Genomic DNA, 25,746 nt, shown 5'->3' with positions numbered 1-25,746 from the left:
GCACACGGGCAGGGAGGGCGCAGACAGCGGAAAGGGGAAACGGTCCCAAGCGATGGCCCGAAGCAGCAGACAGGAGGGCGGAGGGGGAGTAACTGCCGCTTTCGCTCGCAGCCCCTGCGGAGTCTCTTTTCCATCACGTGCATGTGCCACCTTAACAAAAATGAGAAAGAGAAAACGTGGAATGCTGAAAAGAACAAAAACACAAAGGACTGGGGGAAAAAGAGAACAGAAGGGGGCGGGGGCTGGAGCTAGGTGGCAGAGCGCTTGCCTAGCACGTGTGAGGCTCTGGGTTTGCTCCTCGGCACCACGTGAAAATAAACAAACACATTAGGGGCACTCCGTCCATCTACAACAACAAAAACACAAAAAACCACAATTTAAAAGAGCAGATGGCCCAGAAAAAGACCCTGACTTTAAAGGCAAATATATGTTACAGGAATAATCTGGACAACATTGCTAGAAAAGTCAATCATTGGGCATGACACACACCATGAATCAAAATACAACACTAAAGGACTAAAGTTAAGGGCAAAAATAAATGTACGCATACATAGGTATGTACATCCTGAGACAGTTTGCTGATCATGAGATGAGGGTTTCAAAAGCATAAAACAATAAATAAAATAACAACAATACACAAATGACTTAACTGCACAAAAACATAATATTCACTTACATCAAAAAATCCTAAACAGCTGAACTTGGTGGTGCACACCTTGTAATCCCAGCAATTTGGGAGGCTGAGGCAGGAAGATTCCAAGTTCAAAGGCAGCCTTAGCAACTTAGCAAGGCCCTAAGTAACTTAGTGAGACCCTGTCTCAAAATGAAAAAGAAAAAGTGCTGGGGATGTGGCTCAGTGGTCAAGCACCCCTGGGTTCAATCCCTGGTACCAAAAAACAAAACAAAACAAACAAACAAACAAACAAAAAAACATGAGCAAAGCCAGGCACAATGGGCACACCTGTAATCCCAGCTACACAGGAAGTTAAGACAGGAGGATCCCAAGGCTGAAGACACCCTGGGCAACTTGGTCAGACCCTGTCCCAAAATAAGAAATCAAAAAGGGCTGGGGATGCAGCTCAGCGGTAGAGTATTTGCTTAGCACATATGAGGTGCTTGGTTCAATCCCTAATATTGCGGGGGGGGGGGGGGGATCGTAAGCAAAACTAAAAGGCAATCAAAAAACAGCAATCAAAATTAATGACATACACAAGCTTTTAAAAATATCAACAGAAATATATTAAATATTAACATGAAAACACCAACAATACAATTTTTCAAATGAGTAAAGTAAAGAACAGAAAACCCCAAAGTTAGCTAAGAGCTAATGAATATATGTGAAGTATGCAGACCCTCACTAATAATCAAAGTCAGGTAAATTACACTGTTCATGAGACCCAGACACTAAACAAGGATCAGACTTCAGATATTCACAGAAAACTGATCACTCAATTAACAGTGCTGGACGAACGCCCTGGACATATGGGCAAGAGTGAGGCTGGATCCCCACCTCATCTCTTATGCCAAAATGAATCATTAACTACGCAACACTGGAAGAAAATGTAGATGACTACTTCTATAAATTTGGCTTAGGAAAAGCAATCTGAAGCATGATAGCAAAGCCAGAACTCATAAAAAAAAAAAAAAAAAAGAAAAATCTGACTATACAAAAATTTAAACCTTCTCAGCAAAACAGTGGGAAAACAAACAAGGACATGATCTTTCAGCTATAAGTCACCAGCTTCAATCAGACCCTCTGCCACTGAGATCAAGTAACAGCACTGACTACATTTAAAAAAAAAAGAAAATCCATCCAGAGGCATCACACTTCCAACACAACCTGGGCTCGCAGGCCCCCTGCCCAGGAAGAAGGTCACAGCCTGGAGAAGGGCTTCCATTCTGGTCACGCTCCCCACATGGCATTTGTGGATTCAAGAGGCTAGGAGGCCGAGAGACCAAGCAGAAAGTGGCAGTGAGCCAGGCTGAGTCTACAGAGTGACAGTCTGAAGACCAGGGAGTTCACGGCCTGCCAAGGATAACGGGCCTGTTAAACACGTCGTGTTTCCATAGGAAATCCCTCCTATAAGACAGGCAAGCCGTAAAGAGGAGAGAACTTACAAAGATGACAACCTAGCCTGCCATCATCTGCCTGGCTCTGCCTGCCAGAAGCAAATTAAAATCTCTCTGGAGGAAGATAACACCATCCAGAGTTCTTCAAATTTTGTGCACAATGTCTAGCACTTCAAAAAAAATTACCAGACACTGGGAGACAGGAACAAGAGGAAACCGGACGGAAGAAAACATCTCCCAGGGCATCCATACACTGGAATTATCCAACTTTGAAATAAGTACCCAGGCACACACCTGTAATCCCAGTGACTCCGGAGGCTGATCCACAGAAGGATCTCAAGATTGAGGCCAGCCTGGGCAACTTAGTAAGATCCTTTTTCAAAATAAAGTAAAAGGGTTGGGGATGTAGCTCAGTGGCACAGCAACCCTGGATTCAAGCCCCAGTACCACAAAAATAGATAGATAGATAGATAGATAGATAGATAGATAGACAGACAGATAGATAGATAGATACAACTACTTAATGTGCAAAAAAGATGACAAATGAAAAATTTTAGCAGAGAACTGGAAGAATAAGCAGAGTAAAGAAGAATCAAATAAAATTTGTAAGTAAAATATATAATAACAAATTAAGAATTTAAGGGCTGGGGTTATAGCTCAGTCGTGGAGTGTTTGCCTAGAATGCTTAAGGTGCTAGGCTGACTCCCTGCACTAGCAGGAGAAAAGAATTTTAAAATCAAGGGAGGGAACAGGGAAAGGTTGATCACTGGGGGATTAAGTTACAGTTAGATAGGAACAAGAAGTTTTGGTCTGCTAATGTATAGTACAGTGATTATAGATAAAATAACCACTGTATTTCAAAAAGCAAAAGAAAGGATTTTATTAGTTTTCTTTATAAAGAAATGATAAGAGCTGGGCATGGTAGCACATGCTGTAATCCCAGCTTGGTGGGAGGCTGAGGCAGGAGGATTCTAAGTTTGTGACCAGCCTCAGCAACTCAGCAAGACCCTGTCTTGATATTAAAAAAAAAAATGTAGAGGAGCTGGTGTTGTAGTTCAATGATAGAGCACCTGAGTTCAATTCCCAGTTCTGAGGAAGAGAAAAAGAAAATTTTTAAAAATTGACGTATGCTTTGGACAAACATGCTTAAGCTGACTTAAACATTGTACAATGTATACATGTATGGAAGCATTACATGGTACTCCATAAATATGTATAAATTTTTTTATGTATCAATTCAAAGTAGATTTTAAAATAATTTGAAAAGCAACAGCAGATTACACTAAAGAGAGAAGTAGAGAACAGAAAGGATAAAAAAGAAAAAAATATGACATACACAGATCATGGTGGATAGAATATAAAATATGTGAATTTGATGTCACAGAGAGAGAAGAAAAGGAGAACAGGGTGAAGCAGTATTTGACCAGACAACATCAGAGAACTGTCCAAAACCGACTAAGAAATCAAGCCACAAATGCAAGATATTCTACAAACTCCAAACAAGATGTTTTTTAAAACGACAAACTAAAAGAGGAATGTGAAACATATGATAGACAAAGAATTAACATCTTTAGCATATGTTTAAAAAAATCCTTAGACATCAAAAGACAGACAAATTAAAAACTGGCAAAGGATATGAAGAAGTAAATCCAAATAAGAAAAAGTATAAAATGCTAGAAAACAAATTATACGGAATGTGTTTCTAGTCAAAGACACACAGATTAAGAGGAGGTATCATTTTGTGACCTTGAATGGAAAAAGATTAAAAGAAGTCAGAGTCACCCGTGTTGACAAGGGTGTGAGACTGACCCTAACAGTAAGCCGCGTTCTGACCTGTTAGGTGAGGTCTCTGCGTTAGGTGTGATAGGCCCAGAGGCCCAGGGAGGCACTGAGACAGGAACAATGACAAGGTTAAGCTTATTACCCCCAAAGCCCAAGAGGAGAGAGGGCACAGCTCCCCTGACCAGGCCAAAGACTCAGAGCCGTCCAGAAAAAACACACTCACCACAAGGGGGCAGCAAGGGGAAAGGACAGGAACCAGGAGGCCAGAGCCATTCCTGAGGTCCTGGGCATTGCCCAGTGGTTTTCCTGGACAGGACAGGGTGGTTAACTTGAAGAGCACAAGACCACAGGTTAAGCTCACGGATGATATTACTGGATTCACCGGGTTTAAAGCAGAAGTAATATTGCAAGCAGCTCAGGGTACAGAGCCTTATCTTCCTAGAATGTGACAAAGGAACTGGGCAGAGACTGCCTGGAAATGTTTTGGTTACAGGTGTTGAACAGTCACAGGGCAGAAGATGGAAGCCAAGGCAGTACTGTCATGACAATAATCAAGCCCCCTTTTCCTACAAGTCAGTTTGCTCATATGCACTACGTTGGCCAGGATAGGCTCGGTTATGCTGCGGTAACAAGCAATCCCCAAATTCCCAGGACTTCTGACCAATGTCTGCTTGTGCTCATACCACATGTCACTGCAGGTTAGGTGCAGCTCTTTCCTCATTGCTTTCCCTTCCAGGACAGGATGATGGAGGAGACACTACCTAGAAGAGGGAAAGGAGGGCATGGCGGATGAGTACTGGGTCTTAAAACTTATGCCCAGAAGTGATACAATTCACTTCTTGCTGAACTGGCCAGACCGGGTGGCATGGCCACAGGCAGCATGGTAGGGAGAAGCCTGATCCTGCCTCAGGGGCAAGCAGATGACCTGTGAGATACTGATCCAAATTCAAGCCCCAACATTTTCCCAAGAAAATAATCAGATTAGTGTGCAAAGATACTGAGAGTCACTGTGCTGTTCCCAAATTATACGCTAGGAATAACCTTGATGTCCACAGGAACTCATGGGTTAAATAAATAAAAATATCCAGAAAAAATGCATTGCACTATTAGCTGACATAGAAAGATGTCCTCAATATGCTCTTATGGAAAAAAAAGAAAATTACATATATCATGTTATACTAAATGTCTCTAAAGTAATGCCTAAAATATATACTAATTTTGTCTAGATAATGAACTGGCAGTGATTCTTTTTCATCTTTAGTATCTTACCTTTCTGTGTCATCTGAATATTTTACAATAAGTATACATGACTTTTAATGCTTCAAAGATCAAAAGATCGTTTCGATTTCTGTAATAATTAGTGTTTAGTGTGATAAGGATATAGCAAGGTGAGCAAATTCATACCCCACTGGGGGAAAAGCAAATCAGTGAGGTCTTCCTAAAGAGCAAGGTGGCTTTTAAAAGGCTCATACTATGAAACTAAATAACAGACATTCTAGAGTGATCTAAAAAGGCAGGCCCTGAGAGCCAGTAAAGCATTGCACTAACACATTCATGCATCAGAGCATTACCTACATAGTGAGAGTCCAGAGACAACCAAAATGCCCCAAAATTAGCCAGTAAACTATAGTATACGTAGAAGAGGGAGTTTGAAACTCAAGGTTCTGATGTATTTCTAACAGAAATGAGCTCAGAATGTGGTAAGTGAAAAGAGGAGGATCCAATTGTATTCATGGATAACTTTATAGACTAATCGATCCTACAAATTCCACAACACAGGTCAGAAAAGCAACCCAAAGGTTAACCATCATTATCTCCAAGCAACGGTCATACAGGTCACTTGTTTTTAATTTCTTCTTTGTTCTTCTTTGTATTTTTCTCTCTTTTCCCCATGAATATTTCTATTAGAAGCAGAATAAACTAACAGAGTAAGGTTCAGAGTATGGGTTGATCATTCACAGGGAAAATGAAGCAACTCCACTCAGGCCAGAGGACAGCAGCTAGTGCCTACCTGTGACCCCAGCTACCTACGAGGTTGAGGCAGGACAATTCAAAGTTCAAGGCCAGTCTGGGTATTTCAGCAAAAGCCTGCCTCAAAATAAAATAAAATAAAAAAGGTATGGGGATGTAGCTCAGTGGTACAGAGCTTGTCTAGAATAGGCTAGGTCTCACAAAACATCAGAAACATTCTCCTGCAGTGAAATTCCACAGATCCCCAAATCCACTGTCCCCTGAAACACAGCAAGCGAGTTTCTCCCAGCTTCTCAGTCACGCGCCTACGGCTCTCAGATTCAAAGCCAGGAAACACATGAGGCCCTGGTACATGTGTACGCACTGGAAAGGTCCACGTTTACACCGCTGGTAAGCGAAGCCCCAGGAAACAAGTGAGCAAGGTCCTGAACTGGAAAAGGCCCACACATGCACTGGAAAGATCTCTCCACACTGACTCCGGCTGACTATAGGAGTCCCAGAGCAATTTCCTAAATGATGCATTAAGATACAGCACAGAAAAACTTGTTCAGCACTAAAAGGCGGAGGCGAGAACTATTTATTGGTCTGCATGTTGTCCTAGAAACTAGAGAAAGTTCACACACGCACACAGTTACGGGAGACTGATGCACACCGTGTTCCCACACTGCCTGATACAAACAAGGACTTCAACCAGTGCTGCGGCACCAAGCTTCCCCCGTTCTTCCTGCGGGCTGCGTTATTCCACACTGCGGCACACTGAGCACAGACGACCGAGGACTCCCAAGACACATGGGCTGTGCTCTTGTCCACTGGAATCTGCAAAGACCTGGGCTGGGCGGAGGACTGATGGAAGCGTCTGCCTCGGGGGAGGACCCGGGGGCCACACTGGGAGGCCATCCACTAGGACCACGGCTCTGCTTCACGCATGCCCCACTCTTAACCTCCACAGCCTAGGACCTCTTCTTCCTGGGAGGTGCCCAGCAAGGCAGCAATGGCTACCTCAGCACACCCCACAGCCAAGAGGGCCTTGGGGCAGCAGGCAGGGGGGCTGACAAGGAGACGAGAAAGCAGTGCACCCAGGACGTGCTTTCTAGACCCCGTGCCTCTGTGGGTTCCCTTCACCCGAGCAAGGGCAGACTCGTCCTCCACACTCCTGTGGTCCCCTGCTGAAACCTACTGTGTCCATGGAAGTGGGCACTCAGACTGGAAGTGGGACCTGAGCAGCCACAGATTAACATCTACAGTGAATCACTAGTCCCTCGGTCCTCACCTCCTACCAGCCTGCTCTGCCTCCTGGCTGTTCTAGAACATTCCAGGCTCTCCTACCAGCTCCATCTGCCTGGAACATATTTGCTTAAACTTCCTAGCAACAAGACTTTCTCTATCTTGGAGTCTTTACTCCAAGTTTCCTTGCTCAGCAAGGAAGGGAAATTTCAGCAGCAACCCAACACGGCAAAGCCCATCCATCCCCTACCTGCTTATCTTGCCTCCTAGGCTCTCAGCAGCCCTCCCATGCTGAAGACTTAGTCATCCTATTGTTCCTTTCCCCAGCAGCAGGTAAGCTCGTCAGGGCAACAATTTCCCTCTCAGTTCCGTGTTCTACCCCTAGACCAGCACCTGGCCCAGGTATAGACGTTGCTAAATAAATGAACACATTAGACTCCAAAAAGGCAACCTGATGCAGAATCAAGCATATTTAATGCAAGCCATTTTTTGTAACAATTCTTTTTAAAGGAAGAAATGCAGTACATAAAATACTCGCTTCAAGTGTTATTAGTCATTAAAAATTCCTTTGAAAATGAAAAACTAAAATTCAGTTATTTGGCTGAATGCATATCATGCATCTTGCTAGGCATAAAATAGGTCGTCTGACTCTTCATTAGCTTCACTGTCAATTAAATTTTCACAGCACACAGGTGGTCACCTCCACTCATCCTCGATGTCCCTCGTTGCAGGCACTGGATAAATGTGGAGGAATAATCATGAAATCGGGAGGCACTGGAGCCAGGGGCAGTGGCTCACACCTGTAGTCTCAGCAACTCAAGAGGCTGAGGCAGGAGGATGGATCAGGAGTTCAAAGCCAGTCTGGGTAACTTAGTGAGACCCTGTCTCAAATTAAAATAAAAAGGTAGCTCAGTTGGTAGAGCACTTGCCTGGCATGTACAAAGCTCTAGGTTCAATCCCCAGAGCAACACCAACAACAAAAAAAAGTGTTTAAAAAAAAAAAAGCATCATTACATCATAAAAAATATAAGCGAATAAATAAATACAAAGCACCTGACAAAGCTCTTGGTGAGAAAGAGGCAGAAGAGAGGCAGCGGGCATGCCAACTACTGCGGAACCTTCTACGACCTCACAACCCTCTCCAAGTTAAAAGGTGCCCGTTCACAACACCAGCGTCTCCTCCCTTCCTTCTCTGCAGTGATTTTCACCTGGGGGGGACTGTCCACAGGGCCGGTTTTGGTTGCACACCGTGGGGAGGGTGTGGATATTGGCACTGAGTGGGCAGAGTCTGGATGCTACTCAGCATCCCGCAATGCATAGGACAGTCCTCGGGACCCAAAGTGCCAGCAGTGCCACCTGGGAGGTTTTGTCCTGCTGAGAAGTAGAGGCTACCCAGCTATGATTGGGCTTCCAATCCTGTGACATGTGATGCGAAAGCAACACACACGCAGCAGGTACGCTTCGAATTCCGAACCCAGCCTAGCAACAGTGGGCGGTCCCACCCTGTCTCCCACGCGGGACAGAGGCAGTGAGCCACAGCTCCCAATCACCGCGATCACAGGGGAAGCCCAGGATACCCCACTGGGCAGAGTGACGTAGGGCAGATTGGACATACTCGGTGTGTTTTCAACTGATGACACTGTCACTGTACGATGGGTTTGTTGAGACATGACCCCAACACCAGTTGAGGAGCATCTGGTAATTTCAAAATCAAGACTGACCAGGCACGATGGTGCATGCCTGTAATCCCAGCAGCTCGGAGGCTGAGGCAGGAGGATTGAGAGTTCAAAGCCAGACTCAGCAACTTAGCAAGGCAATAAGCAACTCAGTGAGACCTGTCTCTAAATAAGATACGGAATAGGGCTGGGGATGTGGCTCAGTAGCCAGATGTCCCTGAGTTCAATCCCCAGTATCTCCATCACTAAAACCAAAAAAAAAAAAAAAAAATCAAGATTATGTAACTGGCAGGCAGCCAAAGAACCCAAGTCCTGTTCATCAGCAGACAGGAACCAGCAACCATGGGCAACGAGTTCTGTGGAACCAAGGAGGACACAAGCTGAGGCACCAGGGCTCTCCCTCGGGAAGCTGACACAGCTTCAGGAGAAATCACTGACCCATCCTCACAGACAAAGCAGGACAGCACTGAGCACAGTATGAGAGAAGCCACCTGGCAAAGGGGCGCAGGGGAAATGTGTGCAACAGAGATCTGAGGTGGCCTCAGAGGAGGGCATGTTCCCCACAGCAGGGAGCAGGAGGCCCAGCATGTGGCTGGGGGACAGCAGGTCACCCCGCTTGTATGACACAAAGGGACGCATAGGGAGCACTATCAGGGGGCCTTAAAGGAACATCTCTGAAGACAACGCTCTTAACAAAAGCAGCACGTGGGTTAAAACCAGAAGTGGGAGCAGGACACAGCAGACAGTGGAGACTAGGGGGCGGGGGAAGCGACTGAAGTGAGACCCCAGAGAAGTGAGAGGCCAGCCAGGAGAAGCGGTCAGTGCTGGATGCAGGAGATGAGGAAGGGCGGGCTGCTCCGGGGTCGCAAATACGAGCAACCAGACAGGGGGGCAGCCAGGACCAGCTGTTAGTGTGCGAGACGCCCGTGCAGGCCCTGGTCCCCAGTCAGCAAGGGCAAGACAGGCCTGCAGACTGCAACCCAGGAAGCCGCCCTGGAGGCGGCGGCAGCAGGAAGGCAGGAGAAGCTTGAGGAAGGGCAGCAGGCGGACTCCTGCGGACAGTCCAGGTGCCCGTGCGACTCTCGGGATAGCATCCCTGGGCCAGCTGGCACCAGCGGCACAGGGCGGGGAGGCTGTGCCAGCAGGTAGCATTGCTAAGGGAGTAGCAGGGAGAGTCTCCGGAGACCGACCAACAGGACATATGGACATAAAGAGGTTTATTTTAAGAAACTGGCTCACGTGACTGTGGGGGCTGACTGCTCCCGGTGGCCAGACCACTGTGCACGCCCCGCGGGCTGCTCGCACTCTCACACACACACACACACACACACATACACACACACACACCTGGCGGAGGGACGACGGGTCTGAAACCTGCCCCTGGCGCCTTCACCCCAGGAGATGTCCTCAGTTCCCATCCTTGTAATAGTGCCCAAAATGCTGGAGGAGAGAGGCAGCCCCGCAAGGCCCAGGGTGGCCGAGGGAAGAAAGCAGAACTCCCGAGGGCGAGGCCAGAGCCCAGAGCACGGGTCTCCGGAGGGAAGCCCTGAGGGCACAGGGGCGGGCTTGGCCCAGGTGGAGGCAGGTCAAGGGCGCTGCACCCCAGCCCGGCCCTTGACCTTGGCAAGCGGCCCCTCCAGAACCTGCCAGGCCCGACCCACCGCCGAGTGAGTTTGAGCTTCTTCTGGTTTTTCTTTAATGTCAGAAGAGATACAAACACGTTGAGAAGAAGAAAAGAAGAAAGGAAAGAAGTGATGGGGGAAGATGGACGCGGCAGCAAGGAGGAACAGCCGGAGAAACCGGAGGCACGCGAGTCCAAAGTGCCAGGCCAACCTGGCCCCTTAGCAAGACCCTGTCTCCAAACAGAATTATTTTTAAAAAGCTTGGGGGTGTAGCCCAGGGGTAGAGCACTCGCCTAGCCCGTGGGAGGTCCTGGATTCAACAACAAGAAAAAATTTAAAAACTACCCTTCCCGCGTGCTGGCCACGGCAGGAGCCCCGCGGGGAGGTCCCTGCAGGGAGAGCGAGAGGGCACCGCGCGGGGCAGGCGATTCCCGGGAGTCAGCGCTCGCCGAGGGAGTGTTATTGAGAGAATGTCAAGGCGTGTTGACAGTAAGTTACGGGGATCTAGTTCTTTCATAAAAATCCCTCTATAAATAATGTACAAGTCCTTCTATAAATAATGTACATAATCTACAGAAAGCAGCTTAGCGGTTGCTTAGGGATGGGGGAGACTTAAGGTGACAGCTAACAGGGCCTGAGATGCTATAGGGAAAAGCTCCTACTGTCTGTGGCAAGGGTTGCCCACCATGCGAGGATGCCCTGGAAACCACCGATTTTCATACCTTGAACTAGTGAACTGAGTGCTGTGTGACTTCAATGCAGCTGGTTTTTGTTTTTGTTTTAAGATTTCGTTTTCTCCACTTTCTCTTTCGAATTACTTTGTGTGTGGGTACACGGGAGGGTGCTGGGGACAGAACCCAGAGCTGGTTCTATCCCCAGCTGGCTCTATCCTAACACATGCTAGATAAGCATTCTACCACCAAGCCACGTCCACAGCCTTTACATAAATTTGTTTTGAGACAGGGTCTTGCTGAGTTGCTGAGACTGGTCTCAAACACTGTGGTCCTCCTTCCTGAGCCTCCCAAGTAGCTGGAATTACAGGTGTGCCCTAATGTTTCTGGCTTCAAATGTTTGGGTTTTTTTTTTGTTGTTTTTTTTTGTATTTTGGGGATTTTCCACTATTGAACTGTAATTAGCTTTCTTTTTTATAGTTTTTTTGTTCTTTTGTTTTGCTTTGTTGGTCCTAGGTATCCTCTGATTACTTAATTTGAACTGTTGACTTTTATTCATTTAAACACTCTTTTTAAAAAATCATAGGATACTAAAATTCTGTGTTTTCAGAGGTAGAGAACATCTATATGTGAGACCATTTGATTTTCTGGGTACAGGCCTTGGAATTCTTTAAGTATAAGTCACTTTCAAAGTCATGCATATGCAGTTCTATTTAAACATTTTTAAAACTACATTTTCTACTTGGTGAAAAGATATTCAAAACACAAAAATTTATTTTTCCTTCAGCATTTGATATTATGTTTTCATGACAAAAGTTCAGAATATCTATTCCTTTGAAAAACTGCCATCACTCAACAATGACTTCTTCTGTGTTACTGATTTAAAAGCCCACAGCCGATACACTGGAACGTCCAGAATCAACCCGATTGCAAACAGGTATATATATGGGCCCCGCCCAACACCAACAAAAGGATGATAAGTTTTCAATTATTTTCAAAAATCCCCCCACTGAATTAAAATTCGGGAATGAAAAGATAAGAGTATCTTAAGCATTTTGTAACCCCGTGAAATTGTTCACAGAGTCACTATTAGTCACTGCCTCTAACAAATGAGGTAGGTTTCATGTTTTTTTTTTAATTAACTCAATCCACTTGTGTCTCTTTGCAAACAACCCCACCCAAAGGATTTAGAATCGTTTATGTACAAGAAAAGTTAAAAATGATCATTTCTATTAAAAATAAAGTCACTGCCGCTTTCCTTGTGTGTTCTGAGTCACTGAATTGTTCCGAAAAATTATTTACATCAGTGGAGGCTGAACCTCCCGATCCATCCCCTCTCTATGAGCCCTCCCTGAAGAAGGGGTCTCCTGTCTCCCGAAGGCCCCACCAGAAGATATGTCTTGAGTGCCCAGGTTGGGGACAGCTCCCCTGTGACGAAGAACCCAGTCTGAGTCGGGGGTCCTCTAGGGCCAATGCTTGCCTGCTGACAGCAGCCCCCCACCCATCACCCCTTAGGCAGGTGGGTCTAAGGGGCCAGGGATGGTCTGGCCTGCCCACCCTTGAACACAGGAACACAGGTGACAAGACACACCTGTGAGGCTCCCTCCCCTCTCCACAGTGCCCTTTGCATTCCAGGGGAACGGGTCCCCAAAGGTCTGACACCGGTCACACCCCAGTGATGATGGTCAGCAAGGAGACAGCTCCTGTAACCAAAGCGTCCCTCAGTACACCAAGGCCAGTTCAAGGTCTCAACCAAGGTCAAGGTCAACTGAGCCTGGCTCTGCTGTACTTGGAATTCATTTCCTAGAAATATGCCCGTGATCTCACATCAAAGGGAAGATCCTAAACCCAGTGCCAGAACTGACGAAGGAACTATGTCACCACCACTATTTTTAGCAGATGACTATTGTCCCTCCACTTGTAAAGAAGCAAAGCTGAAAGTCTAGAAGGAAACGACACAGACTGGCCCTCCCAACATGCATGGGGAGGGCCAGTTCTTTAGAACACCTGCCTTGACAGCATCAAGGAGAAGAGGAAGTGAAAGGAACTTTGGGGACCCTCCACAGCTGCTCACTGACAGAGCAACATCAGACCATCGGCCCTGCAAGACCCAGGATGTGACCAAGTCCAAATCCAGGGCCCTTGGCTCTAACCCAAACTCACAAAAACATCAAAGACAGAGAAAAGCTGTGACCTCGCTGGCCCAATACCACCCTCCCCACCCAGAAATACTCTTACTCAGCTGCCTGAGTCTGGACCCCGAAGCTCCTCCAAGGCCAAATCTGCCTCTGTTCCATTTCTGGGGGCAGCACCTCTTCTCCACCCACCTGGAGCCAAAGGTGCCCACAAGATGCACCCAGATGACTCCAGCATCCTTCTCTGCTTCCTCCTGGTCTCCTCATCACAGCCCTGTCTCTCCCCTGGCACCAGCTGCCACTTCTAGTGGTTCCGAGAGTCCTCCCCACGTGGACATGCCATTGTCTCTATTCATCTTTAGCTAAACATTTACTTGGCTTCCACCTTCCCTTGGCTAAAACGGAACCAGAAGTACTGGTTTTGAGACTAATTCACCCACAAAAACAATAGCTCTATTTATTAAGTTTCTACTATGGAGCAAACACTTTCTACTTAAGTTACTGATCTATTCTGCACAGAACCTCAGGAGGATGTTCTTATCTTCAGAAGTGTCTCCATTTCAGGTCAAAGGAAACTGGACATCAAAAGATCAGAGGACTTTCCCAGATTAACCACCCTAAGCCCTCATCCATAACCACCAAATCCAACATCCACACCAAGGAAATGTCTAGAGCTTTTCAAACCTAAATGTACATGCAAGTCACCTGAAGACCCTTAAAATATAGCTCTGGCTCAGTGGGTTTAGGGAGGATTATGAGACCATTTGGAAAAAGTTCCCTTAGATGCCCACATACTGGTGGTTCATTTACCACACCTTAGGAAGCAAAGGTTCCAACACCCAATGTCCCCAGTTGGTCCCTTGCCTATCTATTCACTAGGTCTGGCCCTGCTTTCATTTCCAAAATTCGATCTAACCGTGACAGTAAGGAAATGCACACTTTTCTCATCCCTTCTAAAGAAGAGCAAACTCATGTATTGGTTAAATTATCAACTATGGAGCTGCTTGAGAGTGGGTTGTTCAGCAGCAACTGGCTTCTAGATAATAATGTAATTACTCTAAAACAACGAATTTGAGTAACAAACGTTTGACAAGTTTTTAATTGCTAAACTGTGAAACCAGCAGTACTTGTATCTGAGTTACAAAACTCAGCTTTTCTTTTGACACACGGTAAGAAATCCCAAAGAACAGGAAGAAACTGATTAGAAGTCGTGTTTGCTAGCCTAGTTCCATAATTACAGTCTTAGAACCTCCCAAATCTGCAGGACAGAAGATACGGGGGGAGCAGAGGCCGTTGGAAATATGAAGGGCTGTTCTTAACTTTGACCCCAATTTAGCTCCGAGAAACTCAGGGTCTGCCAAAGAAGACCATCACCAAAATAGGAGGGGAAGGCAATGGCCTACGGACCTCGGGGTCAAGGAGACCCCTCAGGATTGGCAGCATCTGCACCCAGAAGACAGAGCTGGAGGTCTCAGCAACCAGGAGGTCTCTTCTTGACACTCAAGGTCTTTTGAAGTTTTTGAGCCAGGCGGGGTACATCACAGTCCGGAGCCAGATAACGTTCCACCCACGTGCGGTCTCAGTGATGGTCTTCTTGGACAGACCCTGTGTTCCTCGGGGCTAAATAGGATCACAGCTAAGAAGTGTCCTTTGGATTTCCTCACCCCTCCCCTCATCCTCCACCCAGCACCTCGGGAGGTTCTACAACTGCATTTGTTCAAGAAAGCTATGAGGACGGAATCATATGCCTTGCAATCTTTTGAGATTAGCTCTTGTCACTCAGCAAAACTCCCTGGGCTTCCTTTATTTTTAAAGCAACTTCAGGGGCTGGGGATATAGCTTGTTGCCTAGCATGCACAAGGCCCTGGGTTTGACCCTCAGTTTGGCAAAATATATGAACCAACAAATTACCTTTTCCTTTCCTTGTCTCAGAAGAACTACTATGAATATACTTAACACCCTTCTCCGGCACCTCCTTGAGCACAGACGACATGGTTGCTCCTGCCTCCTCATCTGGCCTTCCCTCCACACACCCGTCTGCCCCTCTGGGGCAATGTCCCTAGCCAGAGTCGTGGGCTCCAATTCTGGCATCCCAGAAACTCTTAGACGCCAGAGAGAAATTCTCTGTCCCATCAAGGGCCTCTTGATCTGAGCTTATGCAGACCTGACATAAATATGCCTTTGGAAGCACACATTTATTTCTCTGATACCTGGAAATTGCTTTCAAATCCCACCACTCCAATCCAATTTTGCCACTGAGCCAACTGTCACACGGGAGTTCACTTCTACCTTAATTTCTGCACCTCTGACTTGGTAGAAATAAGAAAAATCCACCTTCAAATGTTCTTTAGTTCAGAAACACCACTTAAAAATCACCTCTTAGAAAATATTTCATGTACACACATTATGCACATAAAGACATCAAGGATTCTTAATGTCCGGCTTCATCTGAAAATCGGAGATCTGCAACCAGGAGCCTCCCTCTGCCGGGGCCTCCCTCTCCAGGGAGAGTTAAAAAGGGCACCCTGTTCTCCAGACTCCTCGGTCTCGGCGGCTCCCATCACCTGACCTTGCCCACGGTCGCTCTTAACATCTCACAGGCACACGTGCGTGCGAGCACAGAAGCTTTCCAGCAGGCTGTCTAAGCGAATTACTTCCCAACCTTCCTGAGTGAAACACCCTCCCTTTGTTCAATTTTGCAACTTCTCGATGTTCTTCTCTTTTCTTTGAATTAAAAGGAATTATACACTGGTTTACATATGAAATTGTTTTGACGTAGAACAATCCTAGATGACCTGCAGTTGTCATTTCTCATACTGGCTCAGTAGCTGGAAAACCAGGCTCAAGAAATTTAAAAAGAAAAATAAGTAAGAGGTATTGCAAAGAAGTGGTATCATACAGACCATGCTCTCCAAACTAGGCTAAAAGGTTTTCTTCCAATAAAGCACAAAGATAAATTTTTTAAAAAATTTAAGCACCATTGTAGATTACCCAGGTTAAAATAACAAAAGAAATCATAATGTAAATTAGAAGAGAATAGTACTAAAAATACCACACGTCCAAATGTGTGGGGGAAAAATAAAAGTGATACTTGATGAAAAATCATGGGTAAGATAAACCTGAAGGTAGGCTATATAGTACAAAGAAAGGCAGAACTTGGTAAAACAGTGAAGAGTACAAATCCAGAGCAAAAGCTGACTATCTGAAAAGAACAAGAGATATTTTTGACAATATTTGTCATGAAAAAGAGAAACGGCACACATTTCGAAGCATAGGATCCAGGTGTGGTGGCCCATGCCTATAATCCCAGCTACTTGGGAGGCTGAGGCAGAAGGATTGCAAATGTAAGGCTAGTCTCATCAATTTAGTGAGGACTTAAGCAACTTAGTAAGACCCTGTCTCACTAATAAAAGGACTGGAGATGCAGCTCACTGGTAGGATGCCCCTGGATTCAATCCCCATTATTGAAGAATTAAAAAAAAAAAAACCAGGAAATAGGTATATAATATGGTTATTACAAAGTTTTTTTAAAAACTCTATAGCCTTATCATGTTAAACTTAGACCTAAGAGGTCAGTTTCCTAGAAAATAAAATTTATCATAACAGAGTAAAAAAGAAATGTAAAATTTGAATAGTCCTAGGAACATTAAGGAATTATAGACCTGGAGGTCTCATGGGGTCTTGAACTTTAGTAACTGACAGTTAAACAAGATGCTCAAAACCACGCACAGCCAGGCCTGGTGGCTCATGCCTATAATTCCAGCGACTAGGGGAGGCTGAGGCAGGAGGATCTTGAGTTCCAAGCCAGCCTCAGCATTTTAACGAGGCCCCAAGCAACTCAGTGATACCCTGTCTCTAAATAAAACACACCAAAAAAGGGCTGGGAGTGTGGTTCAGTGGTTAAGTGCCCCTGGGTTCGGTCCCCGGTACCCCAAAAAGAAGAAACCCTGCCCGACACCCGCTGCCATCTCGCTGTCCCATTCTCCATGCTCAGGCAGGAGTGAAAACAGAAAGCCCAGAAGCCAGCGAGAGGCCGCAAGTGGGTCACGACCTTCACAGCAGCGCCAAAGGAGGCTCCGCCCAGTCCTGCCGCACCCCCTCACCTGAGCCCCACTCTGCCCACTAGGAAAGGGGGCGATCTGTGACCATGCTATAGCTTGGGTCTTGAGTGGCCCCGAAAGGCCCAGTGCTAACGGCTCGACCCCAGCCCAGGACACTCTCAAGGTCGGGAGCCCTCCACAGGTGGGCCTAGTGGAAGGAAGTCAGGTCACCAGCTGGCCCTGAAGGGGATACTGGGACAGGCCCCAGCGGCCCCTCTCTCTTTACTTCCTGAGGTGCCAGGAGGGGAACAGTCCACCCCTCCATGTGCTCCCACCACGACGTCCTGTGTACAGGCCCAAAGCAACCAGGTCAAGTGACCGTAGACGGAAACTTCTGAACTCATGAGCTAAGATGAACCTTTTCCCTTATGAAGTGGATCATCTCAGGTATTTTGTCCCAGAGATGAAATTGACACAAACCTACAAAATTCCTTCCAGCTGTAATCCTGGGACAAGGGTCTGCGTGTCTGAAACAGACACACCTGTGTCACCATTAAATGGAACCCTTCCCATCAAAATGAGAACGGCCTGGGCGGCTGCCTGGGACACTAAATGCTGAAATCCTGGGATTCGCGGGTTACTTCCACTACTTCGGTCCCTAGCTGACATTTTTCACAGCAAAAAGAAATTTTAAACAAACACTTGGGCTTAGCACATCACATCCTTGACAAACACAGCCGGCTCCTATGTGAGAGTCCCTGAGGATTCACCACCAGCTCACTCTAGTTCTGCCCCTGCGACATCACTGAGTCAGGTCTCACCTTCAGGAGGTCCAGCAAGGCCGGGAAGAGGGAATGAATTTCTCGTCCTCTAGAGCCAGGGGTCAAGGTGACAGGCAGCGATTCCATATCTAAGTTGGAGACCTTCCTGCAGGTTCCCAGAATACAGAAAATACCACAGCTGAAGTCACTTCCCCTGAACTTTAGGGGCCTCGGGCCACTCCAGCGGGACCCCAGCCACCCTCCCCTGCCACATCCCAGGTCCACGGTGGGTGCAGGTGCAGTCGGCTCCTGGACAGGGTGGCCGTGGTGCTGCAGGGACGATGAGCTTTGCACACAGACCACCTTGTGGCTCAGCCATGGGAACACCTGCGCCCCCTCCATGAACTGTCACTTCACCCATGAAGCAAGACAGCCACCCACGTCCCGGACTCCCGAGGGCTGACAAGCTGCCTGAGCCCAGGCCTCTGGGGGCTGCAGCTCCTCCCTCAGAAGCCCCTGTGGATTCACAGCCCTCCTCAACACCAGCTCCAGTGATCACACACACACACACACACACACACACACACACACACCCAGCGCAACGGCTAAAACAAAGGCCACCAGCTCATGGAGATGCACAACGGGGCGAGCTCCCGGGGTAGCCCTGGCCACCCCTGCCCTCGTCTCTGCTGACTGTAAATCGGCCCCATGCCTCCTCTCCCGCTAACCTGCAGCTCCTCCCATTCTCCCACGGAGAGGAGGGGTCTACGTTCCTCCCGCCTGAATTTGGGTGTGACCTCGAGACTTGTGTCAGCAAAGGTGACATTGAACCTGGGCCAAGCGGGAGCCTTCAGAGGTCCTGCTGACTTCTGGAACCCTGCCCTGCCATGGAGACACAGCAGGGGTCAGCCTGCTGGAAGACAGGCCACGTGGAGCAGAGATGAGTCAGCCCAGCCGAGACCATCCTGTCCCGCCATCTGCAGCTGACCACCAGCTGACTGCAGACAAATCAGCAAGTCCAGCCTGGCTCAGCCGGGCTGGGCCACCCTTAGCAAATGGTCACTGTGGCAAACACCCGTGGGCTTTCGTAGCTGTTATGCAGTATCCCTCTGTCCCTCAAAGGTCCATGTGTGAAAGTCCTGGTTCTGGGGTGGTGCTATCAGGGGGTGGTGGAGCCTTTAGGGGATGGGGTGGGGCCTGGCAGGAGCCCCTCAGGTCCTTGGGGGTGTACCCTCAAAGGGGACTAAGCCAGGTACAGAGGTGCACACCTGTGATCCCAACTACTTGGGAAGCAGACAAGAGGATAGCAAGTTTGAGGCCAGCCTGGGCAACTTAGCAAAATCCTGTCTCAAAATAAAATTTAAAAAAGGACTTGGAATGTAGTCAGTATGCAAAGCCCTGGGTTCAATTCCCAGTACTGGAAAAAGGTGGGCGAGAGATTGCAAGACCCTGGTCTCTTCCTCTTCCGTTTTGCTTCCTGCCTCAAGTGGTAAGCACTGTGCTCCACCAACACGCTCCATGACACTGTGCCTGGCGCTCCCCGCAGATGCAAATGGGTGAGGCCCAATGCAACAGGTCTGCCCAATCGTGAACTGGAAGCTCCAAAACAATGAGCCAAAATAAACCTTTTCTCCTTTTAAGTTAATTATCTCAGGTATTTCATTACAGTAACACAAGGCTGACTAACATATGCAGTACTACTGTGGCCAGAGATAAATGACACACCTACGTGAAAAACACATGGGTCTCTCTACTGCTGCTGACCTGGAGCAGCCCACCATGGTCAGTGGAGGAGGAAGTGGTAGACATCTGTTAATCTGCCTGCCACAAGCCCAAGTCTTCCCAGGCCCAACTGCCTCACTTCTGTTCCAGCCCCGGGGCTCCAAGTCTAGTATTTTACTCAAATCCCCTTTCTCACCCCCTTTTCTACACTTCAAATTTTGAGGACACAACTGAAACAGGGACATATGTTCCCAAACAGCAAACAAGACTTTTTTAGTGCCTGCTGGACCCCGGCAAGTGTGGGGAGGCATGAGGCCCGTCCACTTTCTATAGCAACCAGCAAGAATGGGAGCAATGAGCCTGTTTCCATGCAAACACAGGCTGCGAATGCTGAGCCTGACCAGGGCAGAGGGCTGTGCGTGGACGGCAGAAACGCAAGCCCCAGTAGGGCACGGTGAGTCCAAAGTTTACTAACCCTCCTGCAGCCCTCAAACAATGAGCGACAACAAAACAAATCGCACAAGTAGACTCCAAGGTAAAATCCGATCACAGCTGTGAATCTTCAAAACTTGAATGTAAGCCCCAGAGGAAAAGGAGACACCGATGCTGGCGTGGGGTGCAAAACCAACGGGTCCAGGGGCCTTAGGAAACTTTCTCCCAGAGGCCCTGCAACTTAAGCCTGCAGGCACAGAATCCACCCAGAGAGCAGTGCACTGGTTTAAAGTGAGCAGAACTGGGACTAATTTGGTTCAGGAGCTGTCTGACATTCAGAGTGTCCTTCTGTGACAATTAAAACAGAGCAAACACTTCCTTCATTTTCACTGCTACCTAACAGGCCACCACGGCTAGAGAAGAGAACCTTGAGCAGTAACACAAGGAAGAGAGGAATCGAGGCTGCTTTCACTGTCCCCAAGTCGGAGGGGACAAGCTGACCTGATGCCCCGAAGACGGTGGGAGCACAGGCGGCATGCTGTCAGAATTATCTGACAGACACTGACTTGTTGCCTCTTAAATCACACAAGCCTCTGAGAGCAATGAATATTTTAGAAGGAAAGCAGTGCGCTGAGCCACATCCCTATTCCACTCATCTCAGGAGGCAGGAAAGAACACGTTTTCCTAAACACAAACATCTGATCCTCAGTCGCCCAAGCCTAATGGAATGCCTGTCGGCACAGGCAGATGCCACTCCACACACCAGCAAGGTGGAGAAGGCTTCAGGAACCGGGCCCCCGCCTGCAGGAAGCTGCCGCCCTGGAGCTGTCACTCTGCCACTAATGCAAACCTCTACCCACCAAAACTCTTGAGCCCTCGTCTTCCACTGTCACCAGTCCTGATAAACTTGTGGACCAGGCCGGAACACGGTTCCTCCCTCAGGGCCTTTGCACTGGCACTTTCCTCGACCTAAAGGCTCTTTTCCCAGAGACCTTCTCTGTCCTCTGCTCCAGAGTCACCAGCTCTCAACTGACCGTCCTATTTTTAATCTCAGTCCTCACTGCTTGTCCACCTGACTGCCTGTAACTAGCTCCAGGTGTCGTTGGCTTAGATGGGGGAGGATGGAAAAGGACTCCCAAAGACGGTGCTCCGAAAACGGAAGCCTGCAGGCCTGCAGGCAGCAAGCCGTGTGACCATCTGAAGACCCCAAAGCCCCACGTTTGGCCTCCGGCCTGCTGACACCAGTTTGCCTCCCAGTTTCCTATTTTTTTTCTTAGGTCCAGTGCTGGAGGCTGACCGCGGGCCTTGCACCTGCAGGGGACGAGCTCCACCCCTGAGCTCCGGCTCCAGCCCTTTTTATTTTTTGAGACAGGGTCTCACCAGGCTGCCAAGCCTGGCCTCAAACTTGCCATCTCCCACGTCACGGGGATTACAGGCCTGCACCCCATGCCCAGCCCTCCCGGCCAGGCGAGCCTCTGGCCTTCATTCCCACCTCCCCTCTCTCCCCACGCCAGGACCCAACCACACTGCAGCTGCCACATCCCCTGGGCTCCACCTGCCTGACCAGAAGGTCCTCCACCACCTTGTCAGTGCCCCCTAACTCTCCCCTCCCAGGGCTTCCAGGACCTCCCCACTGCATGTCTTGGGAGTGCCTTCTCATCTCCCGCCTCTACTTGGAAGGTCTGGCTATTTTTCCTCACTAGCGGGTCAAGATCCTCAGAGGCAGGTTCTGCTGGATTCACCCTGGAGCCTCCTAAAGCACCTCCCTGAACCCAGTCTGCAATACACACTTCTTGGGGCTGGGGACGTAGCTCACAAGGCCCTGGGTTCCATCCCCAGCACCCCTCCGAGATGGCTCTGCTCCTGCCTTCTCCCCTGAACAGCACAGGACATGGGCCCTGAGTTTCCACTTTGACAGTCAAGAGAAAAGGAAAGCAGACAACGCTTTCAACCAGCAAAACACAAAATCAAGCTGGAAGGTGAGCAAGGACAGGGCAGGAGAGGGCAGGGCGGGGGAGTTGGAAACAGACCAGCCTGGGTGTGAGGCTTCCCCAAGCTGCATATGCAGGGTGACCTCCTGCGCTTACCAGCAGGAGGTACCCGCTGTCCATAACCCCACTTCACAGAGGAGGACACCGAGGCCGAGATGCTGGGCGGCTGGAGCCTTCCTTCCCTGCCTGGGCCTCACCGAGGGAGGGGCTTCCAAAGGGGTCCAGAGGCCCTCTGACTGGCCCAAGCCCCTGGGTTGGGTTACATTGTTGTTACTCTTCTCAGGTGTTTTCAAACTTCCAGCTGAACCCAGGGACAGCTAAGAGGGGGGCCCAGCCCACTGGAGACCACCCTACCTGTGCCCTTGGTGAGCTTTGTGGGGTTCCTTCAAGGCTGGCCTTGGCACCTGCTTCAGGGGGGAGAGATTTCTGACATGATCATCTGAGCATGGAAACTCACACTTGGTTAAACTGAAAGCAGAGCCCGGCAACTGCCGCCGGAGCCCAGGAGGGCTCGCAGCTTCCTGGGGTACGGGGGATGCTGCAGGGCGGGGGAGCACCTGCCCAGGGCCAAACAGGGCCAGCAGCTACAGGCCCCTGGGGTGGGTCTGGCCTTGGGAACCACCTGAGGTCCCACCTTAGTTCCCCCTGCCTGAGGCCTCACAAGGACAGACTCTTCCTTCAAGTTCAGGTTGAGTCAAGTCAGCACAAGCAAAAAGTGACACTCGCTGGCTTCCCATGTTTGTAAACCCCACCCAGACCACAAAAGGGCAAACCACTTTGCACCCTGTACCCCAAGACAGACCAAAGAACAGGGTCACCTGTGTCCCAAAATTAAAGCACAAGTATTTTCTGCCTATTGTAGGCTCCCACACAAAGGCACCGCACCCCTTGATTTGTGTTAATCTGGGGAATATAAAAATCAGGTGAAAACACACTGCTATGTGTCCCCGCCTCAGAGACTAATGGGGATGTGACCAGCATGGTCACCCTGCAGTTTCTCTGTGGAAGTGTTGGGTGGCTTCTGTGCCAAAGCCAGTCCTTCTCCAGTCTTCTCAAGCCAACTTCTTTTGTAAACGTTTCTTGATTTCAATCCCTTGACATAATTACCGGGTACTCTTTGTCTCCTTCCCTCCACCAGCACCTGCCCTATCAGGTGTATGCCGCTGCTCCCCTAGGGCCCTGCCTAGCGGGCAGTCGGCCGCTGGGCCTTGGCTCCCAGCGTGGCTGGGCGACAGATCCTGTTGGCTGCTCGCTGCGTGGGCCACCAGGAGCAGCGGTAGGAAAGACCAGCTTGTCACTTCCAAATCCTGGTAGCCCCGGGAAGAACTGATCTGAGAACCAGCGTTTTGGGGCAAGGCCAGCGAGATGGGCAGAGGGGGCTGGACAGGAAGGGTTGTCCCTGAAGGCAAGAAGTCACGGTCGCCTACCAGGTTCCTGGGGAAAGGCAGCGGTCAGGTGCGGGAAAGGTTGAACAGACCCCACAAGAGTCAACCCGGATTCCAGCGCGGGCCTGCAGGGCCGGTTCAGGGAGCACGGGGGCGGTGCAGGAAAGGCGGGTGCTGCCGGCAGCCGGGATGACAGCCTCTGGGTCCGCGCGGCACTTTCGGCAGGGCGAACGGCCCCACCACATGCCGCGAGTCGAGGAAAAGGTGCTCAGGGCCGCAGTACCCGCGGGACCCGCCAGGGCCGGGTCTGGGCGCGCGAGCCAAAGCGGGTAACGCGTGAGGAGAACCCAAACCCTGCGCGACGCCGCTTACCCGGCCGTTGCGGTCGGTCTCCTGCACCTCCTCGACGCGCGGGCCGCGCCGCACCAGCGCCTGCAGCAGCCCCACGTCGTTGGCGCAGGCGGCGCGCAGGAAGGTGGCCGCCTCCGGGACGCCCTCCGGGACGCTGTCCGCGCTCACCGCGCTGCACTCCTCCTCGCCTTCGGGAGGGTAGAAGGAGTCGTCCGAGGCGATGCTGCGGGTGTCGGCCAGGCTCGAGAAGTCCTCGTACTCCTCGTACTCAGCGGGGTCGTCCCCGGCCTCCGCGCCCCGGGGTGCGGTCGCCTGCTGCGGGGACATGCAGCGCGCCCCGCCGCCCTCCGGCCCGGGCCCGGCCAGCAGCACCATGCTGGCGGCCGGGGCGCGGGCCGGGGGTCCCCGCGCGGGCCGGAAAACGCGGACGGGGGACGCGTGCCGAGGTCACCGCTCCTGGCCCCGTGCGTTCCCAGAAAAGCAGTGGCCCGCGCGCTCCAGCCCGGCGGAAACGAGCGCCAGGCGGCTGCGCTCAAGGAGAAAAGTCACTGGAGACGAGAAAAGCCCCTCGGGTGGGAGGAGCCGCGGGGGCTTTCCGAGCGGCGCGGGCGGTGCGGGCGGTGCGGGCGGGGTGCGGCTCCGCGGCGCGGCGGGCGGGGCGCGTCCCCGGGAGAGTTCCGAGCGCCGCCCGGGCCTCGCTGGACCGCGGGGACCGCGACCCGGCGGCTGTGCCCGGAGGCGAGGAAGGCGCGCGGGACAGTCAGAAGCGGTAACCACCGAGGCCGAAACCCGGCGGCGAGCGGCCCCGCCCCGCCCTCGGCCAGCCCCCTGGGGACAGGGGCGGAGGTGGGGTCAGGGGACACAGCGGGCTGAGCCCTCCTCCAACTTCGGAAACCACCAGTCCCTGGACTCGCCCCTGCCAGGGCTCCAGGCCCGGGGCCCGAGTAGAGGCATCTTCTCGCGCCGCTGCGAAGCGCCGAGCCCGCTTGGTCACCTCTCGGGAGCCTGGACTCCGCGACCAGCTCTGCCCCGGCCGCGGCCGGCGTGAGACCGGGGAATCCCCGGGCGCCCCGCCCGCCCAGTTCGAGTGCACGAGTTAAAGAAGCGGTCCCCTGAGGTCCCAGGCCGGTGCGGAGACCGCCGCCCTACCGAGGGTGCCCCTCTGGACGGGGGGCTTATGGGGCCATGGGGGAGTCTCAGCCGGAAGGGGTGGAGGGCTTGGCAGAGGCTGCAAGTCATGCAGAACCGGGGCCAGCCACGGCTTGCAGGGTGGTCGGAAAAGAGCCATCCTGGGGAGTAGGGAGGGCTAGGGACCTCGAGGGAGCATGTGGGTGGGAAGGGCCAGTGGCGAACCGCGCCGGCAGGGACCCCACCCCACCCACCTCTGGCCAGGGTCACGTGGTGGGTGGGATCTGCAGAGTCGTGGCTGATTAACCCGGGAAGCCCGCGACTAGGCACTGAAGGGAGCCGAGAGGGACCTTAGGCCAGGGCCGCAGACCAAGGCCAGCCCCATACCCGAGACCGGGCCTTGGCCCCTCGGTGGCCGTCCGGGTACGGGTTGAGAAGGAAGGGAGTGTGGGGATTTGCCACAGCCCCTCACTTTGGTGAGCAAGACGCGTCGTGAGCCGGCTCGTAGTGGGAGAGACTGTGCGGGCGCCGTGGTGAGCACTCCCGAGCCCAGGGCATTGCCCCGTCTGACTAGCAGTGCCTTGGGTCAAGGGGACCGACCGGAGGCCACCACCTCCTCTCCTTTCTTCGTTTGCACTTGTCTTCGCGTGCCCTCCAGGTGCCAGCTCGTAGCAGACCTTCGTCCAAAGATGAACGAAGCTGTGCAGATGCAGCCAGGGGGACAAGGCGAGAAAACACCAGGCGCAGCAGGGCAAGCCAGGGGCACGGGGTGGGCAGCTTGGTCC

At 50.6% G+C, this 25,746-nt stretch overlaps 1 protein-coding gene across 1 annotated transcript in view; it reads right to left on the bottom strand.

Annotated features, from left to right (window-relative positions):
• The window catches only part of Ankrd33b (ankyrin repeat domain 33B), a 77,545-nt gene extending 52,976 nt beyond the window's left edge, over positions 1–24,569 (bottom strand). Inside the window, exon 1 of the mRNA XM_047556497.1 lies at positions 23,855–24,569. Within this exon, the coding sequence (XP_047412453.1) occupies positions 23,855–24,208 (354 nt within the window). The 5' untranslated portion in view covers positions 24,209–24,569. The remainder of the gene's footprint in view (positions 1–23,854) is intronic.
• Between the last annotated feature and the right edge of the window lie 1,177 nt (positions 24,570–25,746).

The sequence above is a fragment of the Sciurus carolinensis genome, chromosome 6 (genome assembly GCF_902686445.1).
Source record: "Sciurus carolinensis chromosome 6, mSciCar1.2, whole genome shotgun sequence".
NCBI lineage: Eukaryota > Metazoa > Chordata > Mammalia > Rodentia > Sciuridae > Sciurus > Sciurus carolinensis.
The sequence above is the reverse complement of the archived record's forward strand: the minus strand, read 5'-3'. Positions and strand labels throughout refer to the sequence as shown.